Source organism: Dryobates pubescens, chromosome 27, assembly GCF_014839835.1.
Source record: "Dryobates pubescens isolate bDryPub1 chromosome 27, bDryPub1.pri, whole genome shotgun sequence".
Lineage (NCBI taxonomy): Eukaryota > Metazoa > Chordata > Aves > Piciformes > Picidae > Dryobates > Dryobates pubescens.
Genome location: NC_071638.1, coordinates 5,682,215 through 5,710,203, shown reverse-complemented (window position 1 = coordinate 5,710,203; position 27,989 = coordinate 5,682,215). Strand labels below are relative to the sequence as shown.

Below are 27,989 nucleotides of genomic sequence, written 5' to 3'. Positions count from 1 at the left end.
TTCTTCTAAATAAAAGCATCAAAATTGTTTGCATGGGAGCCTGTTCTGGCACATCTAAGGGCATCATATATTCCACACAGCTCCAGCTGCTCCATAGCCACCACAGCTGATGCTACATTTTTCCCAGTGCAGAACATGCTCAGCCCACCCTCAGCTACACTTGCAGAAGATGTGTAGCAAATAATGGCAGACTGAGCCTAAATAAAAACCTAGATAGCAACTTTACAGGGCTGTGGGGCAGCAAGCATCTCCCAGATGCTCTGGTTCCCATGGGTGTTGATGCCTCCAGAATGTTGCAGCTGGACAAGGAGCCCAGCTCAGCATGGAGGAAACAGAAGAAGGGATACTCAGGACCATGCTGGTAGGGTGCAAGTGGGGAGGTGGAGCTGGCCAATGCTCCTTGCTCAGAGGAGTTAACAGCTTGCATTGTTTGCATCCTATGTCTACTCTAGAATTCCTCAGAAATTATCTGAAATTTGTTTTGTGTGGTATTTTGCATTTTAAAATGATATAAAAACTGGGCAGATTTGTTTCCTGATGTTATAATTTTTCTTTCAAACCAAATATATAAAATTTCTGGCAATGTTTTACAGTATGTCAGATCCCTGATTTTATGGAATTTTCTTCCTGACATCCTTTACATTTGTGAGTTGATTTGCTTTTGAGCAATACACTAGAAAACTTGAACTAAATAATATGAATATTGAGGTGCTGAAACATTTGAACAATAACAGTTTAAACTTTAGTAGGCATGAGGTCTTGGGTGACAGGTTGGACTTGATGAATAGATCAGGTGACCTGCCTGGTGGATGTGGGGAGGCCTGTGGATGTAGTCTGCCTGGACTTCAGCAAGGCCTTTGACACTGTTCCCCCCAGCAAACTCCTGGCCAAGCTGTCAGCCCATGGCTTGGACAGCAGCACACTGCGATGGGTTAGGAACTGACTGGAGGGCTGAGCCCAGAGAGTGGTAGTGAATGGTGCCACATTCAGCTGGCAGCCAGTCAGTAGTGGTGTGCCCCAGGGATCAGTGCTGGGCCCCATGCTCTTTAACATCTTTATTGATGATCTGGATGAGGGCATTGAGTCCTTCATCAGTAAATTTGTGGACGACACCAAGCTGGGGGCAGGAGTTGATCTGCTGGAGGGTAGAGAGGCTCTGCAGAGGGACCTCAACAGGCTGGACAGATGGGCAGAGTCCAACGGCATGAGATTGAACACATCCAAGTGCTGGGTTCTGCACATTGGCCACAGCAACCCCATGCAGAGCTACAGGCTGGGGTCAGAGTGGCTGGAGAGCAGCCAGGCAGAGAGGGACCTGGGGGTGCTGGTCGATGGTAGTCTGAACATGAGCCTGCAGTGTGCCCAGGCAGCCAGGAGGGCCAATGGCATCCTGGCCTGCATCAGGAACAGTGTGGCCAGCAGGAGCAGGGAGGTCATTCTGCCCTTATACGCTGCTCTTGTTAGACCACACCTTGAGTCCTGTGTCCAGTTCTGGGCCCCTCAGTTTAGGAAGGAGGTTGACTTGCTGGAACATGTCCAGAGAAGGACAACAAAGTTGGTGAGGGGTTTGGAACACAAGCTCTATGAAGAGAGGCTGAGGGAGCTGGGGTTGCTTAGCCTGGAGAAGAGGAAACTCAGGGGTGACCTTATTGCTCTCTACAACTACCTTAAGGGAGGTTGTAGACAGGCGGAGATTGGTCTCTTCTCCCAGGCAGCCAGCAGCAGAACAAGAGGACACAGTCTCAAGCTGCACCAGGGGAGGTTTAGGCTGGAGGATAGGAGGATGTTCTACACAGAGTGATTGCCTATTGGAATGGGCTGCCCGGGGAGGTGGTGGAGTCACTGTCATTGGAGAAGACTTGACAGGGTGCTTGGTTGCATGGTTTAGTTGATTAGATAGTGTTGGATGATAGGTTGGACTCGATGATCTTGAAGGTCTCTTTTAACCTGGTCTATTCTATTCTATTCTATCTTTGAGGTCTTTTCCAACCTTGCTGATTTTATGATTCTATGATCTTGCCATAGGAGCTGCTTTGATAAAAGCTGATGAAAGATGCTAAAAAGAAGGAACAAAACTATCAAATGAAGTGTACAGCCTTTAAAGGGTTAAAACATTTAAATGTTTGCTAGTATTTTTAATGTAGTAGGTAGGACTGTAGTAAACAGTCCTACCAAATGATTTTAAAAGTCTATTTCTTTTCCATTCCATTTTAGGGAGGACTGGTAATGCTTAATCTCACATCTTAAATAAACTTACATGTGCAACAGATTAACTGCTCTAATAAAGAAAGAATCCAGCTTACTGTTGCTCTCCCTGTGGAAAATTCCTAGCTACAGGCTTTCCTAAAACTTCAGGTTTACCCATTTTTAATTTATCAATAAACTAACAGCAGCTCCCCTTTCCCTGCTCTCTTTCATTGAACTGTAAGTAAACTTTCCTGTGCCTGGTAGAATGAATGCCATTACTTTTAGCTGAGGCACCAAAATGCACAGGCTGATGACAACAGTGCTGTAAGCTATGTTGCATGCTGCTAGCTTACATTAATGGAGAAAAAGCCACTTATATTTGTAATAGAAAATAAGCTTAATTAACACATTTTTTCCCCTCCAATTTTGCACTGGAAATTGCCTTATTTTGTTCATTGTCTCCTTTTATTAATTTTATCTTTTCAAACTATATTATTTTTGAGGAGTAAGAATGCACTAACTACTGTGTAGTTACAATAGGAAAAGTTCACAATAATTGGATTAAAAATGCATCAATTTACACACATCATCCAAAAAACCTAGGTAAATGTAAAACCTACAGCTATTCTGTTATCATTAAATCACAGTGTTTCCAATAAACAGGAAGTTATCTCCATATATCCTTGTTATCATCATATATCCTTGTTATCATAGAATCATATCATAGGATCATAGAATCAATAAGGTTGGAAAAGACCTCAAAGATCATCAAGTCCAACCTGTCACCCAACACCTCATGACTACTAAAGCATGGCACCAAGTGCCACATCCAATCCCCTATCATAGTATCAGTCAGGGTTGGAAGGGACCACAAGGATCATCTAGGTCCAACCCCCCTGCCATGGGCCTCTTGAACCCCCCTGCCTCTTTAACACCTCCAGGGATGGTGACTCCACCACATTCCTGGGCAGCCCATTCCAACAGCTAACAAATCTCTCAGTGAAGAACTTTTTCCTCAAGATAAAAAATGCAGTTGTGTTAGTAGACTATACAGGGGTGTTTTCATTTATTTATTAAAGAATTGAATAAAATTGCTTATTGTCTAGTTGAGCAACAACTTAAGCTACAAATAAGATTGCACACCAGAGCAGGCTGGTGGATTATTGAGATTTGTGAAAGTACTCGCATAAGGCTTCACGCAGGTGTGACCTAAACATGAATATCTGTCTGACCATCTGTTGTAATCTAGGCTCTAACGAAACCAAAGGGATGTCTCAATTGTATTGGGTTATTATGTGTCCAGTTCTGGGCCCCTCAATTTAAGAAGGACATTCAGACACTTGAACATGTCAGGAGAAGGACAACGAGGCTGGGGAGAGGCCTCGAGCACAAGCCCTATGAGGAGAGGCTGAGGGAGCTGGGATTGTTTAGCCTGGAGAAGAGGAGGCTCAGGGGAGACCTCATTGCTGTCTACAACTACCTGAAGGGAGGTTGTAGCCAGGAGGGAGTAGGACTCGTCTCCCAGGCAAGCAGCACCAGAACAAGAGGACACAGTCTCAAGCTGTGCCAGAGGAAGTTTAGGCTGGAGGTGAGGAGAAAGTTCTTCACAGAGAGAGTTGTTAGCCATTGGAATGTGCTGCCTAGGGAGGTGGTGGAGTCACCATCCCTGGAGGTGTTCAAGAGAGGACAGGATGTGGGACTTGGTGCCATGGTTTAGTCATGAGGTCTGTGGTGACAGGTTGGAGTTGATGATCTTTGAGGTCTCTTCCAACCTTGGTGATTCTGTGATTCTCTGTTTGATTTGTTCATCTTGGGTTTAAGGTATCAATGTATGTCAATACATACATATTCTTTGGATCAAAATGTGTTCACTTTCTAAAGCTATTTTTCTTTTGAATAAACTCTTCCATTTAGAATAAAGCATTTTTGTTTTAAATAGTGTTAATGGAAATATTTCAATGCCTTTTAAAGCCTACATGACAAGAACACAAGCAGCAGTGCATCCCTGGAGGTGTTCAAGAGGGGATTGGACGTGGCACTTGGTGCCATGGTCTAGTAGTCATGAGGTCTTGGGTGACAGGTTGGACTTGATGATCTTTAAGGTCTTTTCCAACCTTATTAATTCTGTGATTCTATGATCAATTGTTAGACACTTAAGCAACAAATTGTCACATAAACTAATTAGCCTGGTTTCTTAAATCTGTACATATTGCAGGTGATTAGCTAAATTTATTATCCATAGGCTAGAAAGGAGGAAACTTCATTAGTAGGTTTACTTTGATGAGGTGCCTGAGTTAATTTTCAGAAGAAAGAGTGTCAGGTACAAACCTTTCATGTCTCCAGCTTCGCAGTTCTTAAAAACGGTCTGTGAAATTGCTGAGAGATATTCATGAGACAGAGGCTGCAAGCCACAAGACTCCTCTGGACGGATTCGAGAGCCACAGTCCTGAATTAAAAAGAAATCTGTGAAAATGACAGCACTGCACCCATCCATAGGACTTTGAAATCCTTTTCAAGGACATTTAAAGAGGGGGGAAAAAAAGAAAGTTATTCAGGGTTGGTTCTGCAATTAATTATTAGGCCACACCTTGAGTCCTGTGTCCAGTTCTGGGACCCTCAGTTTAGGAAAGATGTTGACTTTGTGGAATGTGTCCAGAGAAGGGCAACAAAGCTGGGGAGGGGTTTGGAGCACAGCCCTGTGAGGAGAGGCTGAGGGAGCTGGGGTTGCTTAGCCTGGAGAAGAGGAGGCTCAGGGGAGACCTTATTGCTATCTACAGGAAGGTTGTAGACAGATGGGGGCCGGTCTCTTCTGCCAGGCAACCAGCACCAGAACAAGAGGACACAGTCTGAAGCTGCACCAGGGGAGGTTTAGGTGGGATATTATGAAGAAATTCTTCATAGAGAGAGTAATTGCCCATTGGAATGTGCTGCCCAGGGAGGTGGTGGAGTCACCATCACTGGAGGTGTTTAGGAGGAGACTGGATGGTGTGCTTGGTGCCATGGTTTAGTTGATTAGATGGTGTTGGATGATGGATGTGATGATCTCAAAGATCTCTTCCAACCTGGTTAATTCTATTCTATTCTATTCTATTCTATGCCATTCCATTCCATTCCATTCCATTCCATTCCATTCCATTCCATTCCATTCCATTCCATTCCATTCCATTCCATTCCATTCCATTCCATTCCATTCCTTTGCTCTTCAATACAAATGTTTAACATGAAATTTATAAACTTCTTTCCTTTCACACAATGGTTTTGCAACTATCCAGAAAACCTGTTTATCCTATACTGAAATTCAGAGGTGCTGCTAGGTCCCAAAAAGTTCAGAGTAAGTATCTAGATAAATAGCAATTCTTTACCATAAGTTTTAACACATGTGACTTCCTACATATTAAGTAATGGGTTGTATCAGCTTTGTGCCTTACAGTCATGGTGTTCAAACACCCACTGACGTTGATACAAATGACATCACAGCCCTGGTGTCACTGGGCAAATATTTTGGCAGTTTTAGATATCTACAGTACATATAGCTGCATGAGCTGCTCAGACTAGTTTTCCTTTATCATTTCTGCAGAGAAATAGCTTTCCTAGGATGTATTTTTACCCTGGTTTAGACGTGCATGCCAGGATAAAATGAATCACATCCTTAAAATGCCTTTCTCCCTTGACTTGTAGCAAGAGTTTTTCTCATGGATAGAATTGAAGCTGCTGCTGTTAGTCATACCATGCTGCAGTCATGCCAGCTTCAAAAATGAAAGCGCTAACTGGAGCCAAGTATGGGGCTTGAAGTTCAGATTGCAACGTGGGAGGCTTCCTGTTCTGGTTGCTGCTTCTGGGTTCCAGCTTCTTGGGTGGAGGCAAAGTGAATTGCATTGATAACAGCAGCAAATATTCATCTAAACCCATGACACAAGCCAAGAAAAAAACCCTTCCCACTGACTCCAAAGGGTTAAAGTAATTTTTGTGTACAAAAGGTCAGAGAAACAGCAGAGGTGTGGGGGTTTTGTACAGTTGCCCTGCTTAATGCTCTATAACTACAAACTTGTTATGAGAAAACAAATTGCTTGGTATCTTCTAGTTAAGCTGTGGTCCTGCCTTGGAGGCCCTGGGTCTGGAAACACTGTACAGCCATTTGACATTGTTACTTCAACCAACATTAACACCAGAAAGCTCCTGCCTTGCCGTAAAACAATTTGTACAGGACTTTACAAGGAAGCCTGAAATTCCTGAATGTGCTGACATTGCTCTCAACATAGAGCCATAAAATAGCTTAACAGGGATTTTCTTGTTCATACCTCTGCCTAGGGTTTTTAAACAAACAAAGATCGATTTTGATTGCATTCCTTGGACAGTACCATTAACAACAATGTCACGCGGCTGGGGAGGAGCTGCCTGCTTTCTCCATCAACCCACCACAGCACTCAGAGAGCCTCAGAAAAATCCAGCCCTGAGGAGACCTCCTCCCCAAACCCTTGGCTGCCAGCCACACTGCTGTGGCAGGTTGTCCTCCCCAGCACACATCTCCATGTTTTTCCCAGGAAAACTCATATTGAATGGGGACTAATTGTATTTGTTTGAACAGTCAGTGCTCCAGCAGTGACAGAGCACCACATAACTAAAACCATTTTTAGCATCTACAGCTGCTGCTGCCTGTCATCTCAAAGATGCATTTTAAAACAGGAAGGCAGGATTTTCAGAAACTTCCTGTAATAACCCAATTTTGTTAATTCAAAGCTGTTATTGAAACTGTCATTTTCTGAGCAAGTAGACTTAAGTAAAGAATGGAATGCTTTGGAAACTCTCAACCAGGATGCCTGTATCTAGGCTCTACATTCAGCTTTCTCAGTGTAAGTCTTGTATGTGTCTTAAATCCCTAGTGATCAATGGGAATGGTGGGCCCAGCACTTTGAATAGAATAGAAATAGAACAGAATTAACCAGATTGTAAAAGACCTTCGAGATCATCAAGTCCAACCTATCACCCAACACCATCTAGTCAACTAAACCATGGCACCAAGTGCCTCATCAGTCTCTTCCTAAACACCACCAGTAACTGTGACTCCACCACCCCTCTGGGCAGCACATTCCAATGGCCAATCACTCTTTCTGTGAAGAACTTGTTCCTAACATCCAGCCTAAACCTCCCCTGGTGCAGCCTGAGACTGTGTCCTCTTGTTCTGGTGCTGGTTGCCTGGGAGAAGAGACCAACCCCCGCCTGGCTACAACCTCCCTTCAGTAGCTGGAGACAGCAAGAAGGTCTCCTCTGAGCCTCTTCTTCTCCAGGCTAAGCAACCCCAGCTCCCTCAGCCTCTCCTCATAGGGCTGTGCTCCAAACCCCTCCCCAGCTTTGTTGCCCTTCTCTGGACACTTAAAAACACCCAGGCAATTTCAGCTTAGGTACTCAAGTTTGAAATTGTACCCAGCCCAAATCACAAAATGCTACCCCCCCACCAGACTAACGAAGGACCACTGCATCAGAATGGTTTAAACTAAACAACAAGAGAAATATAACTAAGCTCACAAGAATTGATCCTAGCATTGCATACAACCAACATGTAGCCAAAATGATGCCTGTTTTTAACATCAAAAGCCAATGCCTCTCTATGAACTAGTGGATGAGATAAACCTCACTGACTTGTTCGTGGCAAAGAAGGGAGGAGGCCTCTGCATTCATTCTGTGCTCCTTTGGCTGCCCACCAGCCTAGCAGGTGACCCTGGGGCACTGCAGCCCTGACTCATCTTATGATGCTGCTGGGGCTGCCTTATTTCTCCTGACTGTTTACATTTTAGACACGACAGAATGAAACTCCCTGTGAAAGAGGTAATGAGGAACATTTTTTTCTGTTGGCCTCTTATAAGCCTGCTCACAATTTTATTTGACTCAGCTCTATTTAAGATGACCCAAATTTCCCATTAAATCCTTGCATGTCCCTTCAGCCCATCTTTGTCTACTATTTTACACGTAACTAAAATGGGATGAGAAGTGATTAACAATGATGCTGTGGAAGGAATTCTAATAAAATTAGTCAAATAGTGAGCTCATGAAACAGTGTCTTATTGCTAGGGAACCAATTGTAAGCAGATGGATTAGTTCCACTCTATCAACTTTATTAATATGGCAGTAATAAATGAAGGAACAGTTGGCATATTGACTTCTATTCAGCTGTCTCCCACCGTCTGGCAGTATTATTCAGTGATAGATGAATCTCCAAAGATTTAGAGGTTCAAGCTGGTTCAGCGCAACACCCAAATAGCTCCAGAATGCTCTCACAAGGAACGAGGCAGTTTCCCGAGTAACTTCACTTCACTACTGCCTTAGGCTGGGAAATAATGGCTATTATGATTCATCAAGCAAGACAGAGATGAAGACAATGCCTACATCAAAGGACTCACCAATCCATTAAACAGAAAATGTAAGATTAATGAGTTGAATTGATGGAGTAACACGTCCGTGTGCTGCAGATATGTGTTAAAGGGAAGAAACTGTCACCAGTATGTTTTTTAAGGAACCTAATGTGTTCCATCTGCAAAAATGGGATTATATTTCCCCAATCACCTCAAAGGCACTGTCACAACCCCCCTCCCACCCCCCCCCCAAAAACATTAAAAGACTACGAGATGCTCAGTTCCGCACAGATCACATTAAAACGTGAGGAGTCTGGGCGCTCACAGGGCTGGAACATGCAGTGCACAAACATCAGCAGGAAACTGGGAGTCATATGAAAAGCTGAGATGCTGGCCATATTGTCAAGGCATGGCGGAGACATCAGAGAACAGTGTGAAATGTGGACAAAGTGCAGCCATCGGTCTAAACTGATTTCTTTGCACTATTCATGTGTGGTGGGTTGAAAGGCCAAACCTTCCTTCCCTCCCACCAGGGCAGAAAAAGATGAGACTCAAATGGATTGCAGAAGTGGTGGAAAGTTTAAATGGAAAAGCAGTGAATATTTTCCAGAGAACCACAAGCACAGTGACAAAAGAAGATCCCAAAGCATACCCAGAAGCATCCCAACACTTCCCTCTCCCCACCTGAGGGTACACCCAAAACCCTCAGGGCTCTTTCTCCTCCCACCCTTCCACTGTTAGGCTAATCTCAGCTGGCCAGATCGGAGATTGGCCTTCCCCCTTCTCATCCAGGCCTGGCCTGAGGAGGCCCCAAGAAGCCTCAAGATGACTCCCCCTCCATTACCAGATAGGGACCATCTCCATAGGAGCGGTGAGGGAAGAAAGAGGAAGTCTAGGACTTTGCAGGTAGATTTATAGGGAGCAGGACACTATGGGATGAAATACACAGCTTCCTGTGTCCACCCACCAGGCTGGACCCTCAGAGGTGTGCCTTATGTGGCAGCAGCAGGGGGGCACCCAGTCTGAACCACCACATCATGTCATTTAATTCATGTCATTTAATACACACATACTATGAATTGTAGGACTTTTCTCTCTCAATCATATATTCCTACATTGAAATATTTTGGGGGGGGAGGGGAATAATGTTACATGCTTTAACCAGTGAAAGAAGAGTGTCATATCTATGCAACAGCTTTTCTATCTGCCTCTCTACAAAGACAAAAGCCTCAGAGCAGATACAGATTATATGGACAAATAAATTCCAACCTGACACTGGAGCAGATACAAAGTGGCTTCCTCTGCACTGAGAATACTAACCTCACAGAAAGCTAAGAAGCTGGTTTGAGAAATAAGCACAACCTATAAAAAGAAAAGATTGCTGTTTTCACAACACTATTTTAATACCTTTTATGTGTGTGGAGAATATAAAAGAATCCTTTCAAGAATCCGCCAGGGGAATTTTAGGCTTGAGGTGAGGAGAAAGTTCTTCACAGAGAGAGTTGTTAGCCATTGGAATGTGCTGCCCAGGGAGGTGGTGGAGTCACCATCCCTGGAGGTGTTCAAAAGGGGTTTGGACAAGGCACTTGGTGCCATGGTTTAGTAGTCATGAGGTTCTGGGTGACATGTGGGACTTGATGATCTTTGAGGTCTTTTCCAACCTTATTGATTCTATGAAGAATTTTGATTCAATTCCATTTTACATCATGTTAATATTGCATCTGATGTCAGTTAGACTTTCTATCTGCCTTCCTGCTCACAAACAGTCAACAAAGCTCTACGTTTGTGAAACACAGAACAAAAATACTCATACGAGGGCAAAAAAGCACGAGTCTAACAGAGACTTATGTGAATTATGATTCTGAACAGCTCAGAATTAGTTGAAGCAAGACAGCCAAAGGTGAAATCCAATTCCAGTAAGAATAAAATATCGTAAACATGTTTTGGAAAATCTTTCAAGCTGTACCTAAAGATAATTACAGATTTTGTAACATTTTTTTCCAGTACTTAAAGCTGAGATGTGCTTTCTTAGCAAATCTGTTTTCCTATGCAACTGATTACGTTTGTCCCAAGTACAACAGTGATGATTTCCAGCTTGTATGCTCTCTAAACTAAAAATACGAAGTAAGAAAAAGAAAAGAATGAAAAGAATTTAGTGTTTCCTCCTCACTCAAAATGAAGATAAAACAGGAACAAGGCACAGCAGATAAAGAGATAGGCATTTTGCTATTTTAGGTTTTTGTGGTCTGTTAATTTAGCAAGTCAGATGGTAATGTGGGCCTGGAGATTTCTAGAACCACATCAGTTTGGGACTCCCCCCTAGTGCTCCTCTTCCCCCCATCTTTTCCAAGTGCAACCTCTGAATGTGAATTAAACTGAATTTTGCCAAGTTCACTACCTGAAAATAGATCAGAGCAGAATAGAATAGAATAGAATAGAATAGAATAGAATAGAATAGAATAGAATAGAATAGAATAGAATAGAATTAACCAGGTTGGAAAAGACCTTCAAGATCATCAAGTCCAACCTATCACCCAACATAATCTAATCAACTAAACCATGGCACCAAGCACTCCATCCAGTCTCTTCCTAAACACCTCCAGTGATGATGACTCCACCACCTCCCTGGGCAGCCCATTCCAATGTCCAATCACTCTTTCTGTGAAGAACTTCTTCCTAACATCCAGCCTAAACCTTCCCTGGTGCAGCTTGAGACTGTGTCCTCTTGTTCTGGTGCTGGTTGTCTGGGAGAAGAGATCAGCCCCCACCTGGCTACAATGTCCCTTCAGGTAGCTGTAGACAGCAACAAGGTCTCCCCTGAGCCTGCTCTTCTCCAGGCTCTAAACTGAGCTTAAATAGAGGACACAGTCTCAGGCGCCACCAGGGGAGGTTTAGGCTGGATGTTAGGAAGAAATTCTTCATAGAAAGAGTGATTGCCCATTGGAATGGGCTGCCTGGGGAGGTGGTGGAGTCACCATCATTGGAGGTGTTTAGGAAGAGACTGGATGGGGTGCTTGGTGTCATGGTTTAGTCAATTAGATTGTGTTGGATGATGGATTGGACACGATGATCTTGAAGGTCTCTTCCAACCTGTTCTGTTCTATTCTATTCTATTCTATTCTATTCTATTCTATTCTATTCTATTCTATTCTATTCTATTCTATTCTATTCTATTCTATATTAGCCCTTAAGGATGGAAAAGAGTGGGCATAGACTGACAGCAAGATTTCAAGAACTGTTACACTGGGAGAGTAGAAGGGGGAAAAAAGAAAGAAAGAAAGAAAGCAAGAAAGCTAATGAAATGAATAGTTTGACTAAATTAAATCAGAAAACAAGCCATAAAAGTTTATTACTTTATATTATAATGGCTACAGGGGGGGGGGGTTATTATTTTTTATATTTTAAGGAATTAGTGCAGACATACTTTTATGCAGAAATTATCCTCCAAGGCATGATAAAGGAAACCACTAGAGGCTCAGAAAAACCATGTGGAAGACTTCTGATACTCTTTTCTCAGACAAGGCCAAAAACCCCAGCAAGTTCCTGCCTTTCATGTAAAGACAAAGCTCATGTGTGTGGAGGCTTCAGTCTAATGAGGAGCACACTTGTGTCTGGAGACAACAGGAGGTACTTCCCTTTGCATGTTTACAATCTGCATTGATGCATGTTTGAAGAACCTGAGCACATGGCCAGCTTCATACAGCCACACGCTTTGATGTTGCCTGACTTTAACGGCGTCCCAGGGAACACACAGAGCCCAAACCCTGAAAGCAACTGTTTTGAACAGTCCAGTCATTTAAGTCAGCTCCCAAGAGGTAAAAAACCTTCTCTTCAAAAAGCAATACTCCTGGTGAAAGGAGCTGTGCTTGCTCTACTGTGAGATTGGTATGAATGGTTTGTCTGCTCAATACTCAGTCTGCAGATATAGACAGAGAGACACAGGAGTGTGCTGTGGGGCCAGACCTCAGCCTGGGGATGTTTATCATGTGGAAAGTGACTACTGCTCCTCATCTGAAAGGTGCCAAGAAGAAAGAGGCATATAAAATGTGTTCAAAAAGGGATTGGAAGTGGCACTTGAGGCCATGGTTTAGTAGTCATGAGATGTTGGGTGACAGGTTGGACTTGGTGATCTTTGAGGTCTTCTCCAACCTTAGTGATTCTATGATTCTATGAAAATAGATTTGCAGTGGTTGCAAAGCTCCTATTCTAGGAAGGGATGATCTGTAACACCCTGTGCTTTCCCAGCAGCTCACTGAGAAACGGGCCATAACAGCTGGCAGCCCTGCAAACAGCAGCCTGACCCTTCTAATCTGGCTTTGTTTTTTCAAAAGGGCCTTTGATGAAGAGTCTATCTCTGATAAAAGGTCCATCTCTGAGGCATTTCTGTCCAAATATCAGACCCTTGTCTTACTAAGACATTAAGATGCTGAAGCATCAAGGCATTGATGCTCAAGGTTCAAAGATCCTGGCAGAAAGAGAGCATTTAAAGGAATCTTTCTGATGGTAACCAGCAAATATTTTATGAAAAATCTATTACTTATGCAAAGTTTAGAACCTTCTTGCACTCCCAAAGAAACATGAGGGCTACGTCTAAGAATGTGTAAATGACACTTGAGAAAGTCTGTGCAAGTGTCCTTCTGGACAGTGCTACTTATATCCGGAGGATGCTGTGTAAACTTACAGTAGTGCAGACAGGAAGATTATGACTTTTGCTCTATATGTACCAAAGAGAGCGAAACAATGTGAAGATTTAAGAAGTGGTGAGCTTTTCCCCTCTTTCTTCCTCCTCAGTTGGAAGCTTCCATAAAAATACAATACTTAAAAGAGCATCAGTCAACATCATTTGAGATTAAAGTTTCTTGGACAATGCACACAATGAAGACTGTTTCAAAACAGAAATGTGTTTATAGAGACTATCCTGTTATCATTTATTCTTCCCTTTTATCAGATTCTGGTTTACCATGAGAAGGATGAAGAACTAAAGGAATAATCTGAGCTGAAAACCAATACATATTTCATTCAAATGAACCTTGGGGTTAGAATATTTTCCTTGCTGTCTGAAAGCTATGTCCAGCAGTAAATTTTACATAGCACAAGATACTCATTTAATATACACAGCTGGGAGACAAGACTAGACAGGCAAATTAGTTTTCCTAGAACTCTTACAATTCTGGCCATGCAGTAATTTATTTTCTAAACTATAATGGGGTCAGAATTGACTCTAATGAATTTGCAACACACTTTCTGCTATAATCACCGAAGTGAATGTCATGGATTTTTACTAATCATGATCTTTTTTTCAGAAGACACTGATTAAAGGTTTGCCTTCTGGCCCGCAGCAGACTGAAAATGCAGTCTCCTTAGAGCTTGATGGCTTACTGAACAGCAGACTGCATGCAGGTAGCTTTCACACATGGACAGAAACAGATTGCATGCAGTTAGTGCCAAATGAGCAGATTGAAGTCAGAGTGCTTTCTCCAACAGCCTGCTCACAGTAATTTACTACTGGATGGCCTTTTCGTTCAGCTAATCAAGCAGCCACTAGTTGAACAAGGCCTCTCTCACAAACCCCAGATAATTAGTTCTGAAAACTGAATAATGTTCCTGGTGAGGATGTTTATTCTGGTGCACAAGGCATGGTAAGTGATGCTGTGATAAAGACTTAGTTTCATCGATACTGAGATCCTGTTAGCACAGAGATGGAGCACAGTGGAGACAGAAGAACGAAAACCAACTTTCAAAAAGCTAAAGTTTGGCTCCCTTAACAATATATTAAGGCAGTTAATTACCAGTTATTAATCAGCTAAGTTCTCCTGACCTACACAAATAGTTTTATACAGCAATTTACTCTCCCTAATAAACAGATGTCTGGAAGATCTCTGTCAGGTCTGGAGAGCAATGAGGAGGCAGATAATATAGTCAGTGCAGTGCTACAAACAAAACTGAATCAAAGTGGCTGAAGTTGTTCCCCCTGAAATGTCAGAAACATGTTAACTACTGTTTTTTCTTGCAAGGACAGAGGCTATGCTTGGATCTAGGCAATGTTCCAGGCACAGGTGTTGACCCAACATATACTTGCCAAGATTCAGCATTTCAAAGAAATAATTCTGTTAAGTGCTAGGGGCTCCGCCACCTTTTTGTATGTATTTTAAGCCAACCTATGAGATCTTTTGTGTTTAACTTGCTTGTGTCCACTAATAAAAATGAATTTCTGTAAATTCAGGTTTCTGGGGATGTGGAACAATATCTTTTTCTTCAGCAAATAGGTATGGATACATCTACAACAGATACAAACCCATTGTTTTCTGACTGGTAGGATGATTTGATTACAGGCGATGGCCTTGGAGCAGATCTGAACCCATGGATTGAATATTATCTTGTTGTTTCAATATTTTTGTCTAGACAGATGAGAGTCTAGCTGGTGGAGTTCTGATCTGGCTTAGAGCCATGAGCTACCTGCCCCTGTACACTGCACTGGTTAGGTGGCACCTCGAGTACTGTGTCCAGTTTTGGGCCCCTCAGTTTAGGAAGGAGGTTGACTTGCTGGAACGAGTCCAGTGAAGGGCAACGGGGTTTGGAACACAAGCCCTATGAGGAGAGGCTGAGGGAGCTGGGGTTGCTTAGCCTGGAGAGGAGGAGACTCAGGGGTGACCTTACTGCTCTCTACAACTACCTGAAGGGAGGTTGTAGACAGACGGATGTTGGTCTCTTCTCCCAGGCAGCCAGCACCAGAACAAGAGGACACAGTCTCAGGCTGTGCCAGGGGCAGTTTAGACTGGATGTCAGGAAGAAGTTCTATACAGAAAGAGTGATTGCCCATTGGAATGGGCTGCCTGGGGAGGTGGTGGAGTCACCATCATTGGAGGTGTTCAGAAGGAGACTTGATGGGGTGCTTGGTGCCATGGTATAGTTGTTTAGGTGGGTTGGATTGGTTGATGGGTTGGATGCAATGATCTTGAAGGTCTCTTCCAACCTGGTCTATCCTATCCTATTCTATTCTAGTCTAGTCTAGTCTAGTCTAGTCTAGTCTACTCATGACCAAGGGACAAAAAGGAAATCTTACTCCTCTTTGGGGAGTAAGAATGAAAAAAAAAAAAGATGCACACTGATTGGAAGTTTAAATGAAGATTCTATTTACAAAGGTACCTACAGAAGGCATTCAGGTAGAATTAATACATTCACCAATTAGGCTGAGTCTAGCAGGTCAAAACCTTCCAGAATCCTCCATCCCCACCATCCTCAGCAGGCCTGTGAGCAGACCAAAGCTACACTGCCTACCTCAGGACTACCAGACCTTGTGACATACCTCAAAATTCCCCTGCCAGCCATAAGCCATCTCCCCCATGAGATAAAGAGGCAAGTGACCTCTTCTCAAGGAGGAAAGGAAGAGAGAAGAGGAGAAGAGACCAATAGCAGCTAGACACTGCCTTAAATAGTGTGAGAGCAGAAATAGGAATAGAATAGTATGTTACAATACCCTGGGATGACCAGGTCTGCCCCTTAGGACACGCTATATTTTTGGAGGACTTAGTCTTTGTAGTCTTCTTAAAGGTACCTGAACCTCAAACCACCACATTTTCACTTGGCCTGCCCACACTCCTAGGCATTACCCAACTACCTTTCATCTTTCTACTCTTCCTCAGTAAGAGACTAGGTATCTTGCAATAAGAATTTTACTCAGAGGACTGTGTTTGCCCAGTGGTAAAATCTTGAACCAAACACAAGCAGCCCAGATTCCTTCCAGCATAAGCTCTCCTCCACATGTAAAAAGGCTGCCAGAACTTACTTGTGGAGACAAAGACCTTGGCCTTGCAGCAGACTTGGCTGTTGCAGAGAACAAGAACTTCTCGAGTTTGAACAAGACTTAAAGGATGTACTACATACAAAAGGACTGAGATAATGGAAAGGATCCATCCCATCAAATGCTGAAGCACAGTCTGTTGTGACCATTATATGCTGTATATGGTAACCTATATTAGATACACAGTAGCAATATAACAAAGGTTAAATCAAATATTAGTGCAAGGATGCTCTCATCTTGCTTATACTTCTTTTCTAATTCCCTCCTTCCACATCCTTTTTACTACTTGACACAGTAGAGACTCATTTTATAGAAATACACACATGTGGAGTAACCTTGCTGCACTGATTCTGCCATAATGATCTCTATCTTTCAGCAGTAATACCATTTTCTCTGACAAAAATTGCAGTTCTGTATCACAGTATCACAGTATCACTAAGGTTGGAAGAGACCTCGAGGATCATCGAGTCCAACCTGTCACCACAGACCTCATGACTAGACCATGGCACCAAGTGCCAAGTCTAATTTCATCTTGAACACCTCCAGGGACCCTGACTCCACCACCTCCCTGGGCAGCACATCCCAATGATGAATCACTCTCTCCGTGAAGAACTTTCCCCCCACCTCGAGCCTAAACTTCCCCTGGTGCAGCTTGAGACTGTGTCCCCTTGTTCTGGTGCTGGTTGTCTGGCAGAAGAGACCAACCCTCTCCTGGCTACAACCACCTTTCAGGTAGTTGTAGACGGCAATGAGGTCACCCCTGACCCTCCTCTTCTCCAGGCTAAACAATCCCAGCTCCCTCAGCCTCTCCTCATAGGGCTGTGCTCAAGGCCTCTCCCCAGCCTTGTTGCCCTTCTCTGGATGTGTTCAAGTGTCTTGATGTCCTTCTTAAACTGAGGGGCCCAGAACTGGACACAGGACTCAAGGTGTGGCCTAACCAATGCAGAGTTCAGGGGCACAATGACCTCCCTGCTCCTGCTGGCCACACTATTCCTAATGCAGGCCAGGATGCCATTGGCCCTCTTGGCCACCTGGGCACACTGCTGGCTCATGTTTAGGTGGCTGTCAATCAGCACCCCCAGGTCTCTCTCTGTTTGGGAGCTCTCCAGCCACTCTGACCCCAGCCTGTAGCTCTGCATGGGGTTGCCGGAGCCAAAGTGCAGCACCTGGCACTTGGACTTGTTAAATGCCATCCCGTTGGACTCCGCCCATCTGTCCAGTCAGTCGAGGTCCCTCTGCAGAGCCCTTTGACCCTCTAACTGACCAGCATCTGCTCTTAACTTGGTGTCATCTGCAAATTTGCTGATGACTGACTCAATCCCCTCATCCAGATCATCAATGAAGACTGAATCAGGAGAATTTGGGAAAAGCATTCGTGTTTGCTAATGTCTTATTTATTTTTAATTACTTTTTCATATTATCAACGTGAGAAGGACAGTGAGAAAACTTGAGGGAAAGTGTGAAAGGCAAAAGGGAAACAAGAAGGATATAGGTTACACAAACAGTAGATTGTTTTCTTAGGGCATCTGGCTGTCTAGCTGCGCCATGTTATGACAAAAGAATGGAATTGCTTCAATAATTTCAGGCAATTGCTAAGAGAGATTTGGAAATACTTTGAAATGCATTTTGAAATTTTAAGCTTGCATCCTATTGTGTTGAAATAATAACACAGGAGGAAATAACTCAAGATTGGCTGCTAGTCTGAAAGCACTGCATTACTACTTTCACATCAAGTGAACTAAAAAGAAAACATGCAATGCATGAATTCTAGCTTAGCATTTTGCACTGTGAAATAGCCATGCAAACACAGAACTTAATACAACGCCACACAGAGATTGTGGTGATTAAGTAACCTCCTTCTAGACTGATGAACTTCAGCATCTAGTATACTGGGGAATGAAAAGGTACACAGGTATAACAAACCACCTCAATGCAGCTATGAAAACCCAGACACACAGAGCGTCCAAACAGCCTTCACATTACCCAGTTCACTGGCATGGGAATGACTCTGCTTTCACCTGGTAAAACAGTATAAACTCCTTCACTACATCAGAGTGCAACAGCAAAGCTTCATGTTAAGGAGTCTTGAATGTGCTGTAAAGCATTTCTTGTAAAGCAAAAAAAAGGTGTCTCAGTCCTCTTCTGCCTTTCTCATCCTCCAGTAACTGACTGAATTTGTGAAGTTAGTCCTGAGTTAAAGCCAAACATAAGAGGTGCTATCATTATACATCAGTGCTGGTGCTCCCATGAAGAGTTACTACGACGTCAATGCTCCTTTCCAGACGAATGAAATTAATCCAGGTCCTCATCACTATATATTGTTTCCCAGCTTTTTAAAGTTCAGGACTTGCTCAATAAGTGAAAGGGACAAAACCACATCCAAAATTAAGTGTATGATGTGCTCTTTCCATATTGACAGACACCTACCACTAAGGCTTAGACAGCACTCATTTCCTCTTTCCTGGAAGAAGCCTTTTCCAGATGGTCTTTACCTACTTTCAAGCTTGGTTTTTATAGGTTAAGGAATACTTTTAAAAGAGTTCAGGCTGGCAGGCTGAGAACTCAAAAAGAATGAAAAGGGGGGGGAAGGGTGAAGCATTTTTAAACCTCTATACTGTGTGTTAATTTGCTGTGCTGTTTGTACTATTCTATTATGAAATAATAAGAGTAAATCATAATATTTAAAGAGCAGCTTTTATATTTCAACTGATTTTGGACAAGTTATAATGTGTTTCACACCTAAAGACAGGGAACAGAGAGCAGCTTTTATATTTCAACTGATTTTGGACAAGTTATAATGTGTTTCACACCTAAAGATAGGGAACAGTCACAGACAGCATGTGACTGGAGCAAAGCTGTATAACTTCACAAGGTGAGGGGATGAACGCTTCGCAGTTTTATTTCATAGAGAGTAAAGACAGTCTTCAGTCTTATCACTTGTGGATGTATTTATCAATTGTTTATTTAAATGGCATTCCTAAAAGATGATGAATCCATGGATGAAAGGTAAAGCCTCAAAGACATATAAAGAAAATGTAAACAAAAAAACCCCCCACAAATTTATACTTTCAAGTAAAACTATTCTATTATGGGAAAAGCGGTTTTGCTGCTAATTTTCCTTCATTACCAGTCTTTTTCACCCTTTTCTTCCACTTCCTTTTCCAAAACAAACCTTTAGTCAAAATTCACATTACCTCTATAATGGCTTGACCCTTTATTGGTAAGAGTTTTAGGAATTTTCAGTGGGTAAAAAGCCAGATTTGGCACGGGTCAGATAATTTAGGAACAGATGGTTTCATTCTGTTGAAATATATGTGTACAGAATACCTAGCAGCCCACAAATCTTGAACTTCTTAACATCATACTCATCTTCAGATACCTCACATAAGGGCAATGAGGCTGGTGAAGGGCAATGATGCTGGTGAGAGGCCTTGAGCACAAGCCCTATGAGGAGAAGCTGAGGGAGCTGGGATTGTTTAGCCTGGAGAAGAGGAGGCTCAGGGGAGACCTCATTGCTGTCTACAACTACCTGAAGGGGGGTTGTAGCCAGGAGGGAGTTGGTCTCTTCTCTCAAGCAACCAGTACCAGAACAAGAGGACACAGTCTCAAGCTGCACCAGGGGAAGTTTAGGCTGGAGGTGAGGAGAAAGTTCTTCACAGAGAGAGTTGTTTGCCATTGGAATGTGCTGCCCAGGGAGGTGGTGGAGTCACCATCCCTGGGGGTGTTCAAGAGGGGATTGGATGTGGCACTTGGTGCCATGGTCTAGTCATGAGGTCTGTGGTGACAGGTTGGACTTGATGATCTTTGAAGTCTCTTCCAACCTTGGTGATACTGTGATACTCAGTAGTCACAAAGTGGTACCACAGTTACAACAGCAGATTTGAACTACAAGTATCATGTGTGTTAATGGATGCAACACCATCCTGCAAAAGGAGTTTGCACCACTTTCTCTACCTCCTGTGAACAAGAGACTCATGTCACTTCATGTGAATGAGTTGTCATTCATATTTTATCAGGATTACTGAGGAAGCAAATTACACAGAATAGGTTTCACCTGATCAGATACTAACAGCCAAAACAGACTCTACATCTTTATAACTAAAACATTCAGAGAACTAAAATAGGTATTCAAAACAGATCAGCTGAACTGTGCCTCTAAACTGCTGATTTTGCACGGTTGGTTATAAAGGCATCCAAAGGAACAAGATCAGGTGATTACAAAAGCATCCAAAGGAACAAGATCAGCTGTAGAAGTCTACATTGATGAAAACAGAAGTCAGGCAAGATGGACCTCATCCACAGCATACAGATTAAGAAAGCATCACAGAAGACTTTCCCTTTCATGCCTCCACTGTATTTTTATTTTTGCAGAGAGTGGGGAACACAAAAATGCTTGGTATAGCGGGGTCAACATAAGCTGTCAATTACCAGAGCACCCTTCAGAAATGCACACAGTAGCTCTCCAGATACGATGTCAGCTCTCTGGCAACTCACTGCCAAATGAACTTCTTTCAAGTCTTCTACAAAATACAGTTGATACTACTGTCTTCACATTTTCTTACTTTAAAAGGAGTAGGCAGCAGGAGATACTATTAAGATTTTTTCTACAGCAAATCAAATATAAAATTTAACAGGCCATAATATCCAGCAATTTCTTCCGCAGTCTGTAGTAGAAGCAAAGAATATATAAGCTTTGGATGGGCTTTGGAAAAAGCTCATAGTGGGCAACAAGCCACAATAATGAAAAACAGCCTGGAGGCTAAACTGGCAGCTGGACTCTTCTCAACATCTTGCTTTCAAAAAGGGAGCAACGAAATGTATTCTGAAGAAATGACACCCTTCCGCATGTCTTTCTCAGTGGATTTAAGTGTTATTCTGGGCTCCTGTCTAAACCTGAGCATTATTTATTTAATTTATTGTAAACTAAAAAAGAAATGATCAAATTCCTATTGAGAGTGGTATACCTTTAATCCACGCTTTGGTTTTCATCTGTTTTGGGTGTTTGGGGTTTTTTTTTGCTGAGAACAGCAACAAAACACAGAATTATTGAAGTGGAACAAAACAACTGCAATGCTCTATTTTCATTTTCTGAAACACTGTTCTTTCTGGCAGAAGTCTTTGTATTTATTAATGACCCTTTCAGACAGAGTCTAGTACATAATGCTTCATCTTAATTTGGTCTGTCAGGCATTCAGACTCTTGTCGAACCGACAGAAAAGAGAATAAAGAGTTTCTTTCCCAATCTAAGCCTTAGTGTAAAGAACTATTAAAGAAGTTGTGGGTGATGTATTGACTCTGCCTTTCTGGGTTTATGACTGGAAGAAGTCTTTGAAAATGCCCCTTGGCTGAGGATATCACAGTTTCACCTATCTGTACCCAACGTCAAAGTCGCACAATAAAGCCCAATGCTATTTTAGCCTTCCATAGCTTTCACCAGCAGGATCTTCCCACACAGAAGGATTGAGTTGACATTTTTAGATTCCTCTGGTTATTTTTAAAGGCTTACCTAGGCTTAAAATATAATGCACAGTAAATTTTATCACTAAAAATAACAATTTTTGGTGGCTAGACCAAACATACTCTCAGTAACTGGGATTATTTGATCTTTTACTTACTACAAAGAAGGAAGCCTTGAGCTTTCCTTCACTGGATTAATATATTAGTAAGGCAAAGTGGAGCATGCATAGTTAAAATCTGTAACACCATGTTACAAGAGGTAAAGAGACAGCCTAAAACATGCCTGCTTAATGATGGGCAGGTGTGTGTGCAACCACAGTCTATTTTCAGAAACAGCCACACAGATTCTGCTTCTAATAAATAAACAAACGACCTGACAAGTTATGCTCAGATTGTGTGGTACCTATGTGCCAATACATTTTTTTTCTGAGATGAAGAATGCAGTATGATTAAAATTGAAAATAGTAATCATTTCAGTGTTTGCCTTTGGTAATCTTTTTTTTTTTTTTCAGCTGCTTCTTTTAGTGTTTCATTTCTGTCCTAGTTCTGTTCTGTTGTTTCAAAAGAACAAAGCTTTGTGTACTCTGGCTTTGTTCAGCACACTCGAGCTTAGTATAAGCTTAACATATGTGACACAGCTGATGTTGATAAACATAAATGTCCCCTAAAGTACTTTCCCATATATGTTCTGGAACAGATGTTTTACCTCTTTTTTTGTCCTTGGACACTAGCCATTCTGTAAGACTCTAACTGAGATACAATAGGAGCCGTGTGCCTAAAGCATGTTTTGTTCAGCAACAGTGTCTTCCTTTCATCAGGAATGACCACCAAGAAAAGAAGGATTTTATCTGAACTGGAAAAATATTAATAATTTGCTTTCATTACATATAGTTGATCAGAAATGCAGAAAAGTTTGTAAATGCTTTCTAAGACTATGCAGTAAAAACAGAAGTTGTATTAGAACTTTACCTCTTTTAATGCTATACTGTTTCTCATACTTCTACGCAGCAATTACCTTCAGATAACAAGGGGCTTTTCAAAGTTGTTGTGTTTTTCTTCTCAATTGAGTATAATAAACCTGACACTGAAAAAAAAATATTTCTGGAGAATTTATTGATTATTGATTAAGTTGAATTTCTGGAAAGGCATTGGAGCAGCACTACATGGTTTGAGATCCCTTTGCTAGCAAGTAAAATATGTGGTCTGAAAATGTCTTTGTTTTCTACTGAATCGTGTCATTAATCTAAACTAGGTAAGCATCGTAGTTTGGTTTGAACAATGGAAATGAAGTAATTATTTTCCTTGTTTTTATACTTTCATGTAGAGCATAGAATTGTAGAATTGTTTCAGTTGGAAAAAATCTTTATGATCATTGAGTCCAGCTGTCAACCCAACACCATCATTATCTTTAAACTGCGTCCTGGAGTGCCATGTATACATGTTTTCTGAACACCTCCAGGGATGGTGACTTCACCAGCTCCCTAGGCAGCCTGTTACAATACCTTTCTACTTTCTCAGAAAAGAATTTTTTTCCTAATATCCAATCTAAGCCTCCACTGGCACAGCTTAAGGCCATTTCTTCTCAGCCTGTTACTAGTGACTTGAAATCATAACACTGTAGTTTGTTGACCACCTGTACACTGCACTGTACACCTGTACACCTCTGCCCCTGTACACTGCACTGGTTAGGCCGCACCTCGAGTACTGTGTCCAGTTCTGGGCCCCCCAGTTTAGGAAGGAGGTTGACTTGCTGGAACGAGTCCAGAGAAGAGCAACAAAGTTGGTGAGGGGTTTGGAACACAAGCCCTATGAGGAGAGGCTGAGGGAGCTGGGGTTGCTTAGCCTGGAGAAGAGGAGACTCAGGGGTGACCTTATTGCTCTCTACAACTACCTGAAGGGAGGTTGTAGACAGATGGATGTTGGTCTCTTCTCCCAGGCGGCCAGTACCAGAACAAGAGGACACAGTCTCAGGCTGCACCAGGGGAGGTTCAGGCTAGATGTTAGGAAGAAGTTCTATACAGAAAGAGTGATTGCCCATTGGAATGGGCTGCCTGGGGAGGTGGTGGAGTCGCCATCATTGGAGGTTTTCAGGAGAAGACTTGATGGGGTGCTTGGTGCTGTGGGTTAGTTGTTTGGGTGGTGTTGGATTGGTTGATGGGTTGGACGCCATGATCGTGAAGGTCTCTTTCAACCTGGTTTATTCTATGTATTCTATGTATTCTATAAACTCATACTTCTTCAGCAATCATAAATGAAGCCTTTATTCTTGTGCCCCAGTTCGTTCTGAGTTAGAATCTGTATCATGAGTTTGCCTTCAATTCAGAGACTTCCTTTTTCAAATTCTGCTTTCATTTCCCTAAGGCCCATATGTATGGTTATATGACTCTCTAACAGAATGTTTACTGGATCAAAAACAAGGAAAACTCTCATTGTTGAACAGATGGCATCCACCCCAAATTCTATTAGCTGCAAATAATTGCTTCCTAAATTGCTCACTTGGCAAGGAACACCTTGGTTTAAAACCCTCTTGACCATTATCTTTTGCATTTGTGAATAAGATTTCTGGCAGTAGGAAGACCCTAAATTACACTTCTCTCCTGTTTCACAGTTTTTGAAACTGAATGGAAAAATAAGAAAGCTCAGATATGTGAGATGCAGATAAAGCAAAATACTATCGGTCCTGTTTGTTTCCAATTTAGGTTAAGAAAATGCAGGATCGTGCAGTCCAAGTTCTAAGAATCACAGGCATGCAATGCAGGAAAGATACCCATGAGACCATCTAGCTCATCCTGCCTTGCTGAGGGAAGATTAGGTTTACCAGCAGTTCTACTAATCTTACTTAAAGTCTTCCAGTGAAGGGCATTCCACAACATACCTAAAATAATCTGGGAGAAGCCACATAATCTATTACTCAGGAAATGCTAAGAAGCAGTGATGGGTGAAAGGAAGGAGCAATGATGTTCTTTGCCAAGTATCTGGTTTCCATTTAGTATTCCTTCTTTACAGGAACTTCCTTTGTTCAATAGATGGATCTATAACTAACCATTATTAGAAAGAAATTAATTCACAGGGTGAAAAGCAATTCTCTACACATCTGCAGCTATAACCTTAATTAAAAACAGTGCAGTAAGGAAGAGACATTGACATGAATGAGTTTTCCTTCAAGCATAAGAAGGATTCAGAGAAAAAGTGAATCCAGAATTTTAAACCAAAAAGAATATTTAACCAAAAGATGTGATGACAGAAAACTCTAGATTATTTATGCTCAGGTCATTTAAAAATGCATTAAAAATATATAGATTAATTAAAGATCCTGGTAACTAATTCCAGTTACTTCTACATGAATATGATCAAGGAGAACTATTCTGAATGGTGATTAAATATGATATGAAGGAGTATGTGGTATTCTTTGGACCTTCATAAACTCTTCCTCAATGTCAGAGAAGCAAGGTTAGTTGTTCTTTTTTTATTCAGTTTATTTGAATACAATGGAAATCAAGACTGGTTTACAAAACCAGCTATGTAAGAAATCTAATTGCAGACTCAAATCACAGTTGTCTGAGGATAACTACACTGCTTTGGAACCGTGGAGAACTTAATTCCATTAAGCAATAATTAAAAAAGCTCCTGTGATAATCGACTAGTCACATATTATGATCCAGGATGATCATCAGAACGTGATTCAGAAGGAACCATTAAGGTCATCAGCAGATGTTGCTAGAAATATTTAAGGTGGTGTGACACTTCTCATGAAGAGCTCTACGAGGAGAAATCTCTCTATTTTGATATATCACAGTATCACAGTATCGCTAAGGTTGGAAGAGACCTCGAGGATCATCAAGATCAACCTGTCACCACAGACCTCATGACTAGACCATGGCACCAAGTGCCACATCCAATCCCCTCTTGAACACCCCCAGGGATGGGGACTCCACCACCTCCCTGGGCAGCACATTCCAATGATGAATGACTCTCTCTATGAAGAACTTTCTCCTCACCTCGAGCCTAAACCTCCCCTGGTGCAGCTTGAGACTGTGTCCCCTTGTTCTGGTGCTGGTTGCCTGGGAGAACAGACCAACCCCCACCTGGCTACAACTTCCCTTCAGGGAGTTGCAGACAGCAATAAGGTCTCCCCCGAGCCCCCTCCTCTCCAGGTTAAACAACCCCAGCTCCCTCAGCCTCTCCTCATAGGGCTTGTGCTCAAGGCCTCTCACCAGCCTTGTTGCCCTTCTCTGGATACGTTCAAGTGTCTCGATGTCCTTCTTAAAATTGAGGGGCCCAGAACTGGACTCAATGTGTGGCCTAACCAATGCAGAATCCAGGGGCACAATGACTTCCCTGCTCCTGCTGGCCACACTATTCCTAATGCAGGCCAGGATGCCGTTGGCCCTCTTGGCCACCTGGGCACACTGCTGGCTCATGTTTAGGTGGGTGTCACCTCTGCTCCTGCTGGCCACACTATTCCTAATGCAGGCCAGGATGCCGTTGGTGTTCTTGGCCACCTGAGCACACTGCTAATACATAGAAAAAATAACTTGAAGCAGATTTGGATCAATTTGAGAAAGCAATTAAGAATGAGGAAACCACTGGGGTGGAGGCAGAAGATAGGAAAAAAAAGGTCGGGGCTGTTATTCTTTTTTTTTGGGTGTAAGAGTGGAGGAAGCAGAAGGAGGTTTTGGACCGAAAGTTCATTTTATGAAAACAACCACCAACTTGTTCAACTTCTTATCTACTGAACCAGCCTTCAGCCAGCCTTAGGCATCCAATAGCCCAAACAGGTGCAGAAAAATGGAAAGCTTGACTCAGTATCGCTGAACTCAATTATTGCATGCATCGACAAATGTCCAAAGGAATGATTCATGTTTCATTGTAGAACTTGCCAAGGTGATACTGAAAGGTTTTTTATACCTTCCACTGAACTCTTATTTTTCTACTTATGTCTTGTTGGTTTTGGTTTGTTGTTGTTTTTTTTTTTTTTTTCAATGGAGCATTTAATTAAACACAGCAATTTAGCTGTAATGTCTACTGGACTGTTTCTGAAAATACAAGCACCAAAATGTATCTATTAAATAAAAAGAAATGATGCTGTCTCAAACCTAGGGTTAACACTTCAAACATTAAATGCATTAAAACTTCATACTCTAAAATCTGACATAAGCATTAAAAAAAATAAAAGTTATTCAGCTTGTTTATTTCCATTTTTCCGATGTGATAGAATCATAGAATCATGGACTTGTTTTGGCCAGAGAAGACATCTAAGATCTTCAAGTCCAAGTGTCGACCTAATACAGCCATGGCCATTAAACCATATCCCAAAGCGCCATGTCCTCTCGTTTCTTGAACACCTCCAGGGATAGTGACTCTACCACCTCCATGGGCAACCTATTCCAATGCCTGAGGACACAGTCTCAAGCTCCACCAGGGGAGGTTCAGGCTGGATGTTAGGAAGAGGTTCTTCATAGAAAGAGAGATTGGCCATCAGAATGTGCTGTCCAGGCAGGTGGTGGAGTCACCATCACTGGAGGTGTTTAGGAAGAGCCTGGATGAGGCACTTGGTGCCATGGTTTAGTTGATTAGATAGTGTTGGATGATAGGTTGGACTCGATGATCTCAAAGGTATTTTCCAACCTGGTTAATTCTAATTCTAATTCTAACTCTGAGCACTCTTTCTGTAAATAAATGTTTCCTAATATCAAATCTAAATCTTCCCTGGCACATTTCATGCTATGATCATTTCAAATGCAAATTCTGAGGTTCCCAGGAAAATTACATTAAGGGGACTATCTCAGTCTTTCAGACAGTGAATGAATGGTTTTGATCTTTATGACTTTTTTTATTTTATTATTATTATTTAAGGTCAGATGTGTTATGATATCCTCAGTCCCGTTTTGGAAGCAGATTTGAATGCCTGAACTTCTTATGCGATATGTTAAAAGTTAGTCATACTCAAGCACTAGATTCAAAGCCTAGAAATATGTTTTACCTGAACTTCAGTATAAGAGCTTTATCCACACTAGCAACAACAACAAGAAGTAGAAGTATACCAGTTCCCAGAGGTATGCATTTAAAAGACTTCTGTTAAGAAAATGAGATATTATATGTCATAAAATCATCACATAATCAGAGCCATAACAATGAGTTATGGTTTTGGCTACGATCCACCACTTTCCAGATGCTCTGCAAAATGCACAAACCTG

The 27,989-nt window shown here is 42.1% G+C and overlaps 1 protein-coding gene across 1 annotated transcript in view; it reads right to left on the bottom strand.

The window, feature by feature from the left end:
* The window catches only part of CPED1 (cadherin like and PC-esterase domain containing 1), a 181,279-nt gene that overhangs the window by 27,374 nt on the left and 125,916 nt on the right, over positions 1-27,989 (bottom strand). The window contains exon 17 of the mRNA XM_054173871.1: positions 4,516-4,633. Coding sequence (XP_054029846.1) covers positions 4,516-4,633 — 118 coding nt within the window. The remainder of the gene's footprint in view (positions 1-4,515; positions 4,634-27,989) is intronic.